This window comes from Eretmochelys imbricata, chromosome 8 (assembly GCF_965152235.1).
Source record: "Eretmochelys imbricata isolate rEreImb1 chromosome 8, rEreImb1.hap1, whole genome shotgun sequence".
In the NCBI taxonomy this organism is placed as follows: domain Eukaryota; kingdom Metazoa; phylum Chordata; order Testudines; family Cheloniidae; genus Eretmochelys; species Eretmochelys imbricata.
Window position 1 is genome coordinate 78832572 of NC_135579.1, and position 15841 is coordinate 78848412.

Here is a 15841-nt window from a genome sequence, read left to right on the forward strand (position 1 = left end):
AACTGGAATTATACTTTTCTCACTCCTTTACTTATCCTTTGATCACATTAGCATTTAAGTAGATTCATAAAGCTAATCCTGTACATTCCAGGGGAATATTCTGCTATTAACTTAATTCATAAAATGTGCAATTTAACCTTCTACTGCAGCTCTGTGGCAGAAAGGAGCATTTATAATGTTTCTACAGAATTTCCAACATACTATTTGAAATTTTGTTATATTTAAAAGACTTGTAAAAGTAATTGATATAGATCCTTGAAGTTTTAAAACGTTTAAGAAATGTAATATGCCTAAGGGGGTTTTCCCCAGGTAGCAGTTGACTGCCAATTTACCTTTTCATATGGGATTTGATTAGCAAGGTCAGGAGATAGTGGATCAAGGCAGACTGAGTCACATCACCTCCTTTTAGAACAGTTTAAATTCATCAGAACAATACAACTGTCAATAAAATCCCTCTCTATAAATCTCAAGTGTCTTAAAATAGTTCCACAGACATACAGTTTTGGTGCATACACCAAAAATAGAGACTCGTTCAGCTATAAGAGAAATCCAGTGAAAGTTTTGAATCACTGTACACAGAACAAAGACATCTATTCACCAGAAATAAGTGTTTACATAGGAGCAGTATAGATCATTGAAGCCTTCACATCTTGATGTAACTTGGCCATTGTGTAACCTAGTCCTGAACCAAGATACACAAATATCTCCTTACACTGTGGAAATCATTCTTTTTGTTTCTTTTCACCCTTTCCCTTTCTTTTTCTACCAATAAGGATATCAAATGCACTTCGCTAAGCATGATCAAAGAATACCGCAATATACACACATTGGTTTGAAGGATCCTTGAGACATATTGACAACAAATGTGCTACTGATCTGGTTAATTAAATGCAAAATTTTCAGCTGGCATAAACTGGCATAGCACTGTTGAACTCATTTGACTTACACCAGCTGAGAATCTGACCCAAAGTAGTCATAGGAAGATTTTGCTAACATCATTTCTCATCAATATTATAATAACAATTATTTAAAGGTCAGTAAGTATTATTAGCTGTAGATGGATTAAGTGAGGCAGAGTGAGGTTATGTGACTTGCCAAAATCACACAGAGTTAGTGGCACAGTTAGGAATCAGAAGTTTTATGTTATATTACTGTTCCCCTACATTAACCACTAATCAATGGTGCCTCGGTAAAACTACAGTAGATGTTGGTCTGCGAGATAGAGGTGGTGGCTTATAGTCTTGAATATGCATACACTGGGTGAAACCAGGTAAGTAGGATCCAGTGACAGTAGGTGATGGTTGAAAAGCTGACAAAATTAAATATCCAAACTGATTCAACCCTTAATGCCTTCACAGTAAAAATCAGCAAAGGCTAAACTTAAACATAAAGAAATGTCCTCAGTTTTAACTCCTCTCCATAATTACTATACAGCTGTTTATAGAACAGCAGCACTCACAAAATACAGATTTGGGCTATGGAGATTGAATCAAGGTGATCGTAACAGCTCCCATTGGAAATCAAAATGCGCTCTCACATAGCTACCATGTGTTCTGTCCCATGAATTTTACATCATATGGGCTAAAGAGTGTGACCAATGTGCTTCTAGAGATCGATAGATCTGAAAAGTCTTGGTTACCCAAATGTGTCTCTTTTATATGATCTTATCTGGCATCCTCCCATTTAAATGTATGTGGACTAGCATGGGACACAACCCTGCATGCTCTAAACACCCCAAACTCCCATTGACTTGGTTGGCAGTTTGAGATGGAGGATCATGCTCACAGTTGTTCTGCACAGTGATGCTTATGCAGATGTTTCTTTTGAAGTCTCTTGGATGACATACTACTTGTTAGTGTATTGGTTAGAGAACTGAAAGAAACAGATGAAATGGTTTACTACTAGGATGAGGGTTTTGGCCAGGTCTACACTAGAAACTTTTGCTGGTATAACAGTGTTGATTAGGGGTGTGATTTTTATGAGGTCTACACCCGAGGTGTAGACTTTTCTCTTTCCTTTTCTACTTGTGTTAACCTTTTGTGTGTGTTGTACACATTATGCCCTGCAAGGCCCCTGTGACTGTAATTGGTTCCTCCTCCCTTCTTGCTGCTTAATTCCACCCTTAAATGAAGTTCCTCTGTGGTCAGCAATGGTGGTGACATGTTGCTTGCATTAGAAGGAGAGAAGTTTGCAATGTCAGGGCCCATGATGTAAGTGTTCCATGTCCTGAATCAAATGTCATACTTTGTATTAAGTGTACTTTTATAAATAGTTTATTAAGGGCTAATAATTTATTAATATATCATTTAGTAAAAGGTTGATCAACTATTAGAGTTCAGTAAGTCAAGAAACTCTTTATAACCATCTATAACACTTTGTGCTAATGTGCTTATAGCTATCCATAACACACACTACTCATGTGTGACATGCCTATAAGATCTATTAAATATTTATTAACCCTCTGCACACTATTTATAAATGTACTCTTAATATCAAGTGTGATCAGAAAAACAGAGGGTTGTTTCTATATCCAGCACTGTCAGTCTGGCACCTTTCATAAGAACAACACTTAGTTTTTAAAAATGCACAATGCAGTACATTCAGAAGTGGAGACAAATGGTCTACAGCTCTACCAAGAAATCTTTGTGCAGATCACAGCTGACTACACTTCATTATGGCATTTTCTGATTTAAAAAAAAAAATTCAAAAGTAGAAGGATTTTTTTTAACCCTAATGCATTTTATCTTCCTTTCTCCTAGGGCCCTCAGGGACCACGGGGTCATCCAGGTCCACCGGTAAGTGTATAAAGAGCTATTTTTATCTAGGTTCTCCTTGCATGTGTGATTTAAAGAAGCCTGCAATACCTAATAACTGCTTTCTCTTGTTTTCTAGGGTCCACCTGGGGTACCTGGTCCAAGAGTAAGTTTCATAATTGTGCTCACTGCAACTCATTTCCTCATTGTTGAAAGTGAAAATGTTGAGACCCTCTTCATAGGGTATTGCTTCCTCTATCATCTCAAGTGAAATTCAAATGTGTTTTCTTTAGCACTCATCACTATAATATCTAAGCTCAGATATAGTTGCTATGCTAAACCTCCTGTCTGACATCTTCTGTTCTAGTAGTGCTACCATGTTGCAGAGTCCTAAAAGGGCAAATCATATGCCCATGCTCACACACTTGGCCTACGTAAACTTCAGTCCAGTTTTAAAGCTTACATGTAGGAATTCAGCATATACAAATTCTGAAGGGAAGTAGGATGCTCCGTGGTATGTCATTCACCAGATGCATACACATCAAATGTATCCGTTTTCTTCTAGGGGATTATAATCCAGCATTTACTGGGAGGATGGATTTAGTGTTCTAGTCCTTTTCTGTTATTTCTGCTCTATTGGGCAGCCCCCTTCCTGGGCCACCCTCCTGAGTCAGGACATGGCATGACAGATGCTGCACCCCCTCCCACTCTGGCATTCCCCCTACAGTAGGGCTAGGGTGGCCTGTGGTATAGGAGGCAGCTGAACTAGTTGGATGCCAGCCAAGGACTCCATCACATCAAAGGACTTCTCAGCTGGCAAGATATAGCACATTTCACCACTAGAGTAGTGCAAAGGGACCAGGGAATCTGGCCCATGTTGTATGTGCATGACTAGAGACTGAATTGTTTTTTGTGTATCTTGTTTGGAGAGTAAATATCACCTTTTTCTCCATCTATAAATAGTATTTGTAACTGTTGATGTATTAGATTAGATGGATGGCAGACAGGTTTGGAGCCAATAGTTTGGGCTGGGGATTTTTTGTTTTGTTTGTTTTATTTTTTTTCCAGGAAAATAACTGATAAAATAAACTAAAGTAATTAATTTATTTTTTTAAATTACAATTCTTTAAAATAAGAGTATACCATTTCATCCGTTTGTTTTTTCTTTTTAAAAGTAAAAATTCATAGTTTGTAATTTAATGGATGTGGAGCATTCAACTAAACAATTAGAGGGCCTCAGAGGTTTTGGGGAAGTTGGGCTTTTTTGTCCTTTTTGATACATACACATTTATGTGCAATATGTTTTAATCAAGAGACTTTCAAATTCTTCATCACATATAACTGGTATATTTCTGCAGCAATACTTGAAGAACTTACAACCTTAATTTTATTCTCTGTTGATCTTACTGCTGATCTTCAATGGTTTTGGTTTACACAGAAACAAATGGACATCAATGCTGCTATTCAAGCGTTGATTGAATCAAATGGTGCACTACAGATGGAGGTAATATATCTTGCTTTATTTACATTGGCACATACATTAGAAAATGTATAAAGAGTTGGGTTTTTTAAGGCCAAAACATGGCTTCTTCACAAAGGCTTTATTGAAAACAGAGAAAAACTAGAAACTGTTTTGTGAGGAAAAACTAACCCATGTATAATATGATTAAACACAATTGGATATATAGTATGCAATTTAAGTCAAGTTTTAAAAACCACAGTATTTCTAATGTTTAAATATGATTAAAGAGGATGGAAAGTATCAATCCATTATACAATGTGAAGTGTATACATTCAGCTAGATGTCTACAAATGAGACTGTCATTAAGGCCTTGATCCATCAGTCACTTACACACGCTTAACTTCATGCATGTGAGTAGAGTCGTTGCATCAATGGGACTCCACACATGTGTAAAGTTAAGCACATTTGTATGTGTCTTTAGATTGGGACCTAAGACTATTAACTCTGTTGTTCAAAATCTGACAGTGTAAGGTATCGCTTATAAAATGAACTAATTTCTTTCTTTTTTTTTCTTTTTTGTGTATTCAAATTTCCATTTCCATGTATTATAACAATGTTTATAACAATTTTTAACCTGACTGTAACACCTTTTCTCCAATGATTTTAATAAAATGTACTAATTATTTTTAATTTGAATAAATCATTTCTATTATCTCATATGTGGCCGGCTGCATGCATCATAAACACCTTTCATTTCTGCATGTGGTCTCCAATGGGCATTTGATTTAACTGCATGCACTGCTGCTATGGCGTTTTTGTGATAACATTATTGCTAACGGCAGAGGTACCAGAATACTGAAGTAAATTTACTAGATCACAGTGCAGAGATATTCAAAACGCTACACTACCTTAGCAATTTACTGCACAGTATCAAGAACCCCCTCGGCACTCGAGATAACCCAGCACGCATCTGCAGGGATTTGCTTAACTGTGAACGTAAAGTATCAGATGGTAAGTGTCTACTTTCATCAAATCATATATACCATCAGGATTTAGAATATCTTGTTTCCAACTTTTAATTTCTAGAGCAAAACCGTAATGGGTGGCATTTTAATAACTGTATTAATTTTAACTTGTTAATTCCATATAACTACTGAGTACCACACACCTATCCATAATGGACTTACCTGTCATTTTATCCCCAAAGCTGCTTCTGCTCTCTGTGGATGGTGAAAAAATAACTGCTGCTTCTTCTAGGCTATTCCAACCTGCCAATACTCAGTGCTGAATTTCTTGTGAGTGGCAGCAGCTTTAAAACAATCTCAAACCTGCATTTTCTCAGTACAGAGGATATGATACTCTGATCATGCTGGTGTAAACCAAGGGTAACTCAGCTGAAGTCAATTGATATAGACTGATGAAAATCAGGCTTAGAGACTTGTTACTGCCCACACCCAGACTTCTAAGTTTACCTTTTTCATTCGACATTGTGGGTTTGCGTACACTGAAACTGGAAGATTTCAGAGTAGCAGCCATGTTAGTCTGTATCCGCAAAAAAGAAAAGGAGTACTTGTGGCACCTTAGAGACGAACAAATAAGCTTTTGTGAGCTACAGCTCACTTCATCGGATAAATTCAGTGGAAAATACAGTGGGGAGATTTATATATACAGAGAACATGAAACCATGGGTGTTACCATACACACTGTAACGAGAGTGATCAGGTAAGGTGAGCTATTACCAGAACGAGAGCTTTAACCTTTTGTAGTGATAATCAAGGTGGGCCATTTCCAGCAGTTGACAAGAACGTCCGAGGAACAGTGGGGGGTGGGGGGAATAAACATGGGGAAATAGTTTTACTTTGTGTAATGACCCATCCACTCCCAGTCTCTATTCAAGCCTAAGTTAATTGTATCCAGTTTGCAAATTAATTCCAATTCAGCAGTCTCTCGTTGGAGTCTGTTTTTGAAGTTTTTTTGTTGAAGAATTGCCACTTTTAGGTCTGTAATCAAGTGACCAAAGAAATTGAAGTGTTCTCCGACTGGTTTTTGAATGTTATCATTCTTGACGTCTGATTTGTGTCCATTTATTCTTTTACGTAGAGACTGTCCCGTTTGGCCAGTGTACATGGCAGAGGGGCATTGCTGGCACATGATGGCATATATCACATTGGTAGATGTGCAGGTGAATGAGCCTCTGATAGTGTGGTTGATGTGATTAGGCCCTATGATGGTGTCCCCTGAATAGATATGTGGACACAGTTGGCAACAGGCTTTGTTGCAAGGATAGGTTCCTGGGTTAGTGGTTCTGTTGTGTGGTGTGTGGTTGCTGGTGAGTATTTGCTTCTGGTGGCAATTCTTCAACAAAAAGCTTATGCTCAAATAAATTTGTTAGTCTCTAAGGTGCCACAAGTACTCCTTTTCTTTTTTCATTGGAAGTTGAGCATCTAGTACCTTTATGCCCCTTTGAAAAGCCCTGCCTTAATCTAACTACCATAGTATTTCTGCAGCACCTATCACAATATCTTCATATTGTTTACATGTTTACAGTAGGTTATAGATTTATTTTTCAAAAATAAATTTTGGAGGTAATTAATTGGTCCTTAGGTATTTAAAATATTTGCTCTAACACTGGATCACTGGCTCCTAACACCATATTCAAAATTGCTTAAACTTCTTCAGAAGTGCTCATGGCCATCACTGCTCAAACTGGCACAAATCTATATGCATTTTGCACTAAGTTGATATGAATATATTGTATATGTAAGGTATGTCTTCTGATGTTAGCATATTTAGTGTTCACTGCTCATACCAACACCCTCAGACTGCAGCTTGACGAAACCGGGCATATTGACATGACTGACTGAAGTGCCCACTCCAGGAAGCTCTTACATGTTTTAATAATTTTATACACGTGAACTTGTCCCATTGAACTACTCACATGTATAAAGACAGGTTTCAGAGTAACAGCCGTGTTAGTCTGTATTCGCAAAAAGAAAAGGAGTACTTGTGGCACCTTAGAGACTAACCATCTCTATGCATCCGATATATCCGATGCATCCGATGAAGTGAGCTGTAGCTCACGAAAGCTCATGCTCAAATAAATTGGTTAGTCTCTAAGGTGCCACAAGTACTCCTTTTCTTTTCACATGTATAAAGTTACTCATGTATGCAAGTATTTGCAGAATCTGAGCCACTGGCATCATCTGACTCAATGTGCAGAATCTGAGTTCTGTAATTATCACAGTTTCCTGACAATATGGATTTGATCCTGCTCCCACTGAAGCCAATTGTATCTTCAAAGGGGAAAGGATTGAGCCCAGTCATTACATAGCATAAGAATAGAGTAAATAACAGGCTACTAGACAGTGCTTTGGAATGTCCTGTATTATGTTCAAATATGGTGAAAGCAGGCCATGTTGTATAGATATGTATAATTATATTTTTATTTTAACACTAAAGTACTTCAGATATAGAGTAAATAAAAAACATGCTGAAAATCTATTTTTTCTAATATTTAGTAACATTTTCACATCTTTTAAATCTAGCTTTGTTATAGAAATAATTTCCTAAATATCTGATCCTGCAACGAACTTTGTGTGGGTAAAGGTCTATATTGTTATAATAAAAAATGTGTATAATCAGATATATTGACAACTATTCTATTTGAGGCAACCATTAATCAATAAATCTTGACTGGTCATTGAAATGTGACATCAATGGAAGTATTCACATACTTCACTGTCTGAGTGTGTTCATTATAAATATCTGCAAATCTTTCCATTAGCATCAGGAATTTCTAAGAGGTAACAATTGTTAAAATAAAAGCAAATATGCAAAAAGGAAATATATTTAGAGGTAATGGGGACAAAGTACTTATTTTAAAATGTAACCTTATGTAAATTTTAAGGGGAATTATTGTTGTGCCCTCTGATGAGCTAAACAGCATGCAAGAAGCCAGACTTATCAAGTCCCTAAACATTCCTTAAGCTTTTCTGTATTCTTCCTTCACCAGACTTATAGATAGCAACTGTAGGATTTCATTGGCTCTGCAGAAGGTGTTTGAGCTTAAATAAATGGGAAATGTAAAAGTATTCAGAACTATTTCTGGTTTCACATTGACAAAGTAACCCGCTCTAAAATACATTCCAGATACTGTTGGAATGTTTTTTGGAGTCTTTACATCCCTGAAGTGTTTAAACAGGAAGGATTAATTTGCTGAAGCATTCTCTGAACATTCTGTATCAGATATGATACTTCTGGGCCCTACCCAGAAACTAATACAGAAAATTCTTTCCTGGGTATTTGGCTGGTGAATCTTGCCCATATGCTCAGGGTTTAGCTGATCGCCATATCTGGGGTCAGGAAGGAATTTTCCTCCAGGGCAGATTGGAAGAGGTCCTGGAGGTTTTTCGTCTTCCTCTGTAGCATGGGGCACGGGTCACTTGCTGGAGGATTCTCTGCTCCTTGAAGTCTTTAAACCACGATTTGAGGACTTCAATAGCTCAGACATAGGTGAGAGGTTTTTCGCAGGAGTGAGCGGGTGAGGTTCTGTGGCCTGCGTTGTGCAGGAGGTTGGACTAGATGATCATAATGGTCCCTTCTGACCTTGGTATCTATGAATCTATATGCCATCTAAATGGGTAAAATTGTCCAGAGTCAGTCTTTGTCAGAGTCAACTTACTGACTCATACCTGATTGTTATTAGCCAATCATGAGAGAATTTTCTTCCTATATGTAGACTATTTTCTGTGGGCCAAGTCCTGGCCCTGAGCAACCAGACTGTGCACTGTGGATAGCTGCAGAGGTCAAGAAGGAAGGTATCTCCCTTCTGAAAATTGTGGAGCAGCAATGGAACAACTCTGAGACCACTGCAGACAATAGCTCCTACACCCCCTTTGCACATGAGGGAAGGGGAAACAACTGGTGAATCATCAGCCCTTGCCCCATTTCTGACACTGCCCTGTGCATTAAGGTGCAGGGTGTGCAGACAGCAGGAACCTAGCCCTCCACCCCTTACCCTGCAATGGAGCTGTACTTACCTGTGGTGGTAGGGTTTGTCTGTATGTAGCAAAAGTATTCATTTTCACCATAAATGTATGCATTGGCTTTCACATACTGTAATGATTTAAACATGCATAAACATGTTTAGAAAACTCATGTAAAACAAGACTCTTCCAAGGAGCCTAATGGAGTTAAGTAGCCAAATCCCAAACAGTCGAGGATTAAAATCTCATTGTCTGTGTCATAGTAGCATGGTAAAAGCAAAGGATAGGAACATCCCTCATGTAGTAAAAAGCCGCGAGAGGCTAAGGGAGAGGAAAATTCAATGAGGTTTCCTAAACAAAGTTGTTCCATCATGGGGGTTTGCCCCCTCACCATGCCCTCTGTGGGTTAGACTCCAAACTCCATGGGTCCTCCAGGATCCACATGAAGCCAGAGCTATTCTCTCAGGCTCTAGAACCCAGGTGTCATTTCATCTTGCCTTCTCAGTTCTTGCTAGTGCATTCCCAGTGGAACTGCACGATCAGAGGTCCAATTGCCCCCAGGACCGCCCTTTGAAAGAGGGGTTTCTGTTACAGAAGGGGCACCACACAAAAGATAATAGAACCCCAGGTTATATTATCTTGTCTACGTAATCTCAGTACTTAAAGCACTGGTAAAGAAAGGATGTGCTCAGCCCTCACTGGAAGCCACCCATTCCCGTTGCACTCTCCTGCATGGATCCCAACCACAAGGAGAACCCACCATATGGTCCTAGGAATGGGGGTGGGGAGAATGCTGCAAGAGTGACTGGCCTCGTCTTCCGTGCAGGCTGGGGGAGATTTGCACAAAGGAACCACCATTTGTCGATTCTGGGGCACAGTCTAGTCCATCTTTAACTGCCGCTTAGGAAACATGGAACTAAATTCTGCTTTATTTTAGACTTGTCACTTGCACTGTTTCTTCTCTCACTGACTTTAGTGGGAGTTGCACCAGGATAACAAACAAATAATTGGCCTTAATGTTCTATCCCAAGTATGAAAGCAAACACTAACCAACATCTTTAAGCACATTACACATACACATTATAGAGAGGATCACCTGTGATCTTATCAGCAAAAGTGAAATGAAGATAGGGAAAATAAAAGCATTTTGTGCACTCCAGGCCTTATGTGCAAACAAACAATTTGTTATTTTATGATCTGGCTCTTGTACTAATTTCCTGTTCACAGAAATTGATGAGCGTCTATTACCCTAACTATAGAAAAAGGATTTCCTCTCAGAATTAATTTTGAAACAAATCTCTAGCTACTGTATGTGGAGAAGAGGACTCAGTGTTAAGAGCCTAATTTACATCTCCTAGCTGCTGAATAGTCAGTATTATTTATAGAATGAACATTAGTTCCATCAAGGAAATGTGCTCTAGAATCTAGAGTGGATAAGAGTGTACCAGTTCTAACTGTGTAACTGTTAATATAAATGTAAAACTTAAGTTATCTTTCTTGTAATTCCAAAGCTTAATTTTTTTCTTTTCTCTGTTGGCACAGGCCTTTCGGTACATTTTTCAAACTGTATTTTACTTTGAGATTAGTTACAATGTCTGCCATGTATCCAAACCCCCTGTTGTATCCCTCTAGATGGAAAACACACTTAAATAAACTCAAACAATCAAGAGAGAGGGGATTAAACAGAACCCAGATCATAAATACAGATGAGGCGTGCCGTACATCAAATATAGATTAGCTGTGCTCAGAGGCAGTGATTATGACTTTGTCAGAGTAACAGGGTGGCAGGAGCTATGATCCAGCATAGGAATGCTGGGCTCTTCTGCTGACCACCCTGTTAGAGCCCTGCATAAAGCTGCAGAATAACTTGTACCAATTCATGATGGCAGGTTCTGCTTAATAACTCCACCAAGATGTGAGAGCTGCCAATGAACCTCTGATCAGAGGAAACTGAGGACAGGGACATGGAGGAACTAGCCAGGCTTGGAATGAGAACTTAGGCTTATGTTCATGTTTTGGTATTATTTGAATAAAGCCAAATCCCAGGAAGAGGAGTATGTCTGACCACCTATAGCATGCATAGATTTTGTTGGGAGCAGACCATCTGCTCACACTCAGTATTTAGTATTGGAAACAAAGGATAGAGTTGAAAATCCCAAACTGGTACAAAAGCCATAGAAAAGGTAAACAGCAGGGAATATAGTTATTGATGACATGACAGTAATGTGGAGGCTTTGTGGGTTTTGGGGGTTTTTTTGGCTTTGCTTTAGCTTAACATCAAATATTTGGTGCTAAATTCAGATCACCTACATTGGGCATAAACCCAGAGTAATTCCAATGAGGCTAGCCTGTTATGTTCTTTAGGGATGCCATAGGAGGTCAAGCTGCAGTAATAATACTTCTAACATTTGCAAAAATTATGGAAATTTTATTCAGAAAATTGTTTAACAGCAGTTATATCTTTTTTTACCTTTTATCTGGGATTATAAATTGATAGGAAAATACTGGATTGACCCAAATATTGGATGTCCTTCTGATGCCATTGAGGTTTTCTGCAACTTCACTGCTGGTGGCCAGACATGTGTATCACCTGTATCTGTGACAAAGGTATGCATTGCTTCTCATTAGGATATGTTTCTGTGCTTAAACTCTGAATAAGTGAACACTGACCCACCCAATATATGCTGGCATGTCAGATTTCTCAGTGCTAACCAGCTTTATTTCACCATAAATTAGATCTGTGTTCCTCTGTTTCATTTGATTATATGTTTCTTTTCATATATGTCTCTATGTGACTACCTTAATGGGCATCTCTTTAATCTGTCTATAATATTTTAAATGCCCCATACCTGTATTGCACACTGTAGTCATCATTAAAATGTGAATTGACATCAGGGTCTCTGCTCTTGAACATGTCACCGAAGTATTCAGTACAAACTGGTTTTCTTTTCATTTCACTAAATGCATCCTAACATCTATTTACATTTAGACTGCAAGCCTTTTGGAATGGGGACTTGATTTTCTGTGGAGTTTTACCTATGTACTTTAACTGAACTGTACTGTACCACATCTGTAGGGCTGTGGGCCAGATTGCCCATGGGAGGAAAAAAACAAATGTTTCCCCTCATTGGGTTTCTCCCACATTGTTATTCAGGTTGGGCCCTCCCATTCCAATAGAATGAGCCATGGTTCTGCCCCATACTCCATAGAGCCCCCTGGGATGCTGTCTATGTGGAGCACCTGTGTCCTTTATGCCAACTGTATCTCCAGAACATCCTACTCTCTCTGCCAATCAGCACAGCTGCACTGGAGGATCCACATAAGCAAGGGCCCCCCCTAACCATTGCTTCCCCCAGTATCCCTCTTCAAGGGCATTTCCCCATTATGGAGGACACCACAGAAATGTATTATATTTTCAAGGCTTAGTCCTCACCCAACATGCACCACCTACTAACTGCCCAGTCCCTGCCCTCTTTCTTCTAGGCAGATTCCAATCCTGGGGAGAGTCCTTCACAAGGCCTGGAGGATGGTGCAGCACAGGCAACTGACACCTCTCTAATTAGGAGAGGTGAGATCTGTGCACAGAGGGTCTCCTGTGTGTCCAGATTTAGGGGGCATAGGCACTACTTCTTGCAAATATGTATTAAGAATAAAGCAAGAAAAATTATATTTTCCATATATAGCTCAATGTATATCGCCTTTCTCTCTCTGTCTTGTAATATCTCAAGTTATTAATAAAATCTAGGTGTTGAGAGGCAGAGCAATATAATGGACTGCAAACAAGACCGGGAGCAAAGAACTTCTGAACTCTGATCCAAACTCTCTCTTCTTTCTGTGCATATCTTCCTTTGAGTCACTTAACCATTCTTTGAATCAGTTTCCTATCTGCAAAATAAGGATATCTACCTACCTACATTTCAGGGGTGTACTGAGAATTAATTAATTTTAAAACAAGCTTTGAAAATGTAAGTTATACAAGTGTGTAAGTGTATATACTTGTATACACTTGTATTCATTCATTAAGATGATTATGGGATTCTACTCTTGTGTATATATATACACACCTGACAAGTCTTCTGAAGAAAGCAGGAGACATATGCATTTTGGTTTGTCAACCAAATTAACTGGTACAGTTAATATCCCCTATAAGTGCTGTATTTATATTGCCAAAATCTTTCTGATTGTTGGCCATTGAGCATGATACAACTGTTATGTCTAACAACACATTTTTGTAAACTAGTTGGAGTTTGGAGTTGGAAAAGTGCAGATGAACTTTCTTCATTTACTGAGCTCAGAAGCAACCCATACCATCACCGTTCACTGTCTGAACACACCAGTGTGGGGAACAAATGAGGCAGATCCTCAGAAAACATCTGTTCGCTTCAAAGGCTGGAATGGTCAAAAGTTTGAAGCAAATACACTACTTGAACCAAAGGTGCTTACAGACGAATGCATGGTAAATACATTTTGGCGTTATTAAATTAATAACTAATATAAGCTTTGGGCATTTATTTTTCCTTCTATCATTACAAGGGTCATTTAGATTTTCATAACATGAAGCACACTTCTCATATTGTTTAGCAAGTCTCTCCATATGTTGACCATTTTATATTAAATTCAAGATATATCCAAATGCTAACAGCAATTGCAGTTATGCAGGGAATCTGTCTTTGCTCTTAGCATCAGACTCAGTGGACCCTGCTTGTTAATGCTACCAGAACCTGAGAGGTGACAGGACCCTCTCTTCGGAGGCAACTTAGGGTAGGTACATGGAGGTTCTTCAGGAAATCCTGGAACAGCCAGGCATGGGGTGAAAGCTTAGGCTGAGCTATATATTCTGATGATGTTATCTGAATAAAACCAAACTGCTGGAAGAAGGCAAGTTCATTACAGGCTAGAAGTTAATCTTTTGATGACTGAATGTCATTAACTTCACTAGTTACAGGGCAATCGTCTACTTATGTAATCAACTGATGATGGACAAACTTTCATTGGCTAAAATAAATTTTTTTGAACTTGGAAAAATCTGAAAAATCTAATAAAATTCCAATAATTATTAGATCAACTCCATTAACAGGCAAGATGTTGCCTTTACCACTGACTCTTGTAGCAATATATTTTTATTACAGAGAATCTAAAATATCCAATTCTATACTGTGCTAAAGAGAACAAAGGACTTAGCCTTATCCTGTCATCTTTCCAGGGGTGGAACTCTTTCAAATTCACTGGGAGATCTGTGTTCAGACAGATGGCATGATGACAGGTGCTTTTCAAACTGGAAACTGTATTAAGTGGGTATAAAATGTTACCAGATCAGAATTTTCAACACACTTAGACCTGTAGCTCTTTGCACTGGTATAAATTACTGCAAAAAGTGAAAAGCAGTGAAGAATCAGGCCCTATATTTATAGAAGTACATCAGATTTGGGTTTTTGTTCTGGAAGAAGGTAAGACATGCAGTGATGGCTATTGAAAAGTGTAGTTTTTCTGTGAGATTCTATGAGATATCTCTCTCTCTCTTCAGGAAACTATGTACTGTACAGATTTCCTGCAGAATCTCACTTATCCCTTCCTGCAGGGATTTCACTTTTCAACGGTCTCCACTGTACCTGCTGCTTTGACTGGTTGGGCAAGAAAGGAGTGACTGCAAACATCAAGACTCCCACATCCCCAAACAGCGTTATACTGTTATTTTATATTTTTATAAGGTAACAGTTTTTATTGAGATTTTCTAAAAATTAAAATAACCAAACAAGTTCATGACAAAAAATGGAGCTGATTTCCCCATAACTCCTAAGAATGCATATTAATTCCAAGCAGAAGCCTAGGCAATATAGAAATGTATTAGTCTCATAGTTCAAGCCCTCATCAAGCTTTATAGCAAGTTAGAATTTTGACAGATGTTCTTTCTTCAATGGATTGGGAGATGGTCCTTGAAAAAAAAAAAAAAAATCACACAAATGTTACATGCATTGACAAGAGAATAGATCTCGCATTTGCTTCTCTGGTTCCTTGAGTTCTAGATTCTCTCTGTGTTTTGAAATTGATAGTTTGATATGTATTTAATACTCTCTCTAATTCCATGAACTGCAGATACAAGATGGCAGCTGGCATAAGACAGAGTTCCTTTTTCACACTCAGGACACTACTGACCTTCCGGTTGTTCAAGTGCATACGTTTCCTCATCTCAAACCAGGACAACAGCAACACATAGAAAGTGGTTCAGTGTGCTTTCTCTAAGCTTCCTGACCTGACTCTGGTTTCTCACAACACCATGGAACTTTTGCACAGAAAAAGCATCTTTTAAAAACCAAAATGAATTAAAGATTAAATCATTATGAAACTGTGGAAGAATTTTAAAGCAAATTGTTGGTTATATCTTAAAGAATCTCAGGAAGAAAAAGACTTCCTCCTAAGAAGGAGAAATGGCATTTTAAAAAAGAGACTATGACGACATTGCTAAAGTATTTAATTTTTTTAAATATTGGTTGGTGCTTTCTTGTATATTTCCCTGGAACTGAGAACTATATATCTAAACATAAAATTCTTCAGGACCTCTAGTATTCTGAATAACCTATTTAACAGCACTGTACAAGATATCCTAAGGAAAGCTGGAGACATACAGTAGTAAGGAGCAATAC

The 15841-nt window shown here is 38.3% G+C and overlaps 1 protein-coding gene across 1 annotated transcript in view; it reads left to right on the top strand.

The window, feature by feature from the left end:
- The window catches only part of COL24A1 (collagen type XXIV alpha 1 chain), a 248411-nt gene extending 232777 nt beyond the window's left edge, over positions 1-15634 (top strand). Inside the window, exons 56-62 of the mRNA XM_077825362.1 lie at positions 2760-2795; positions 2893-2919; positions 4192-4257; positions 5058-5226; positions 11698-11807; positions 13441-13656; positions 15294-15634. Coding sequence (XP_077681488.1) covers positions 2760-2795; positions 2893-2919; positions 4192-4257; positions 5058-5226; positions 11698-11807; positions 13441-13656; positions 15294-15440 — 771 coding nt within the window. The 3' untranslated portion in view covers positions 15441-15634. The remainder of the gene's footprint in view (positions 1-2759; positions 2796-2892; positions 2920-4191; positions 4258-5057; positions 5227-11697; positions 11808-13440; positions 13657-15293) is intronic.
- The last annotated feature ends 207 nt before the right edge of the window (positions 15635-15841 follow it).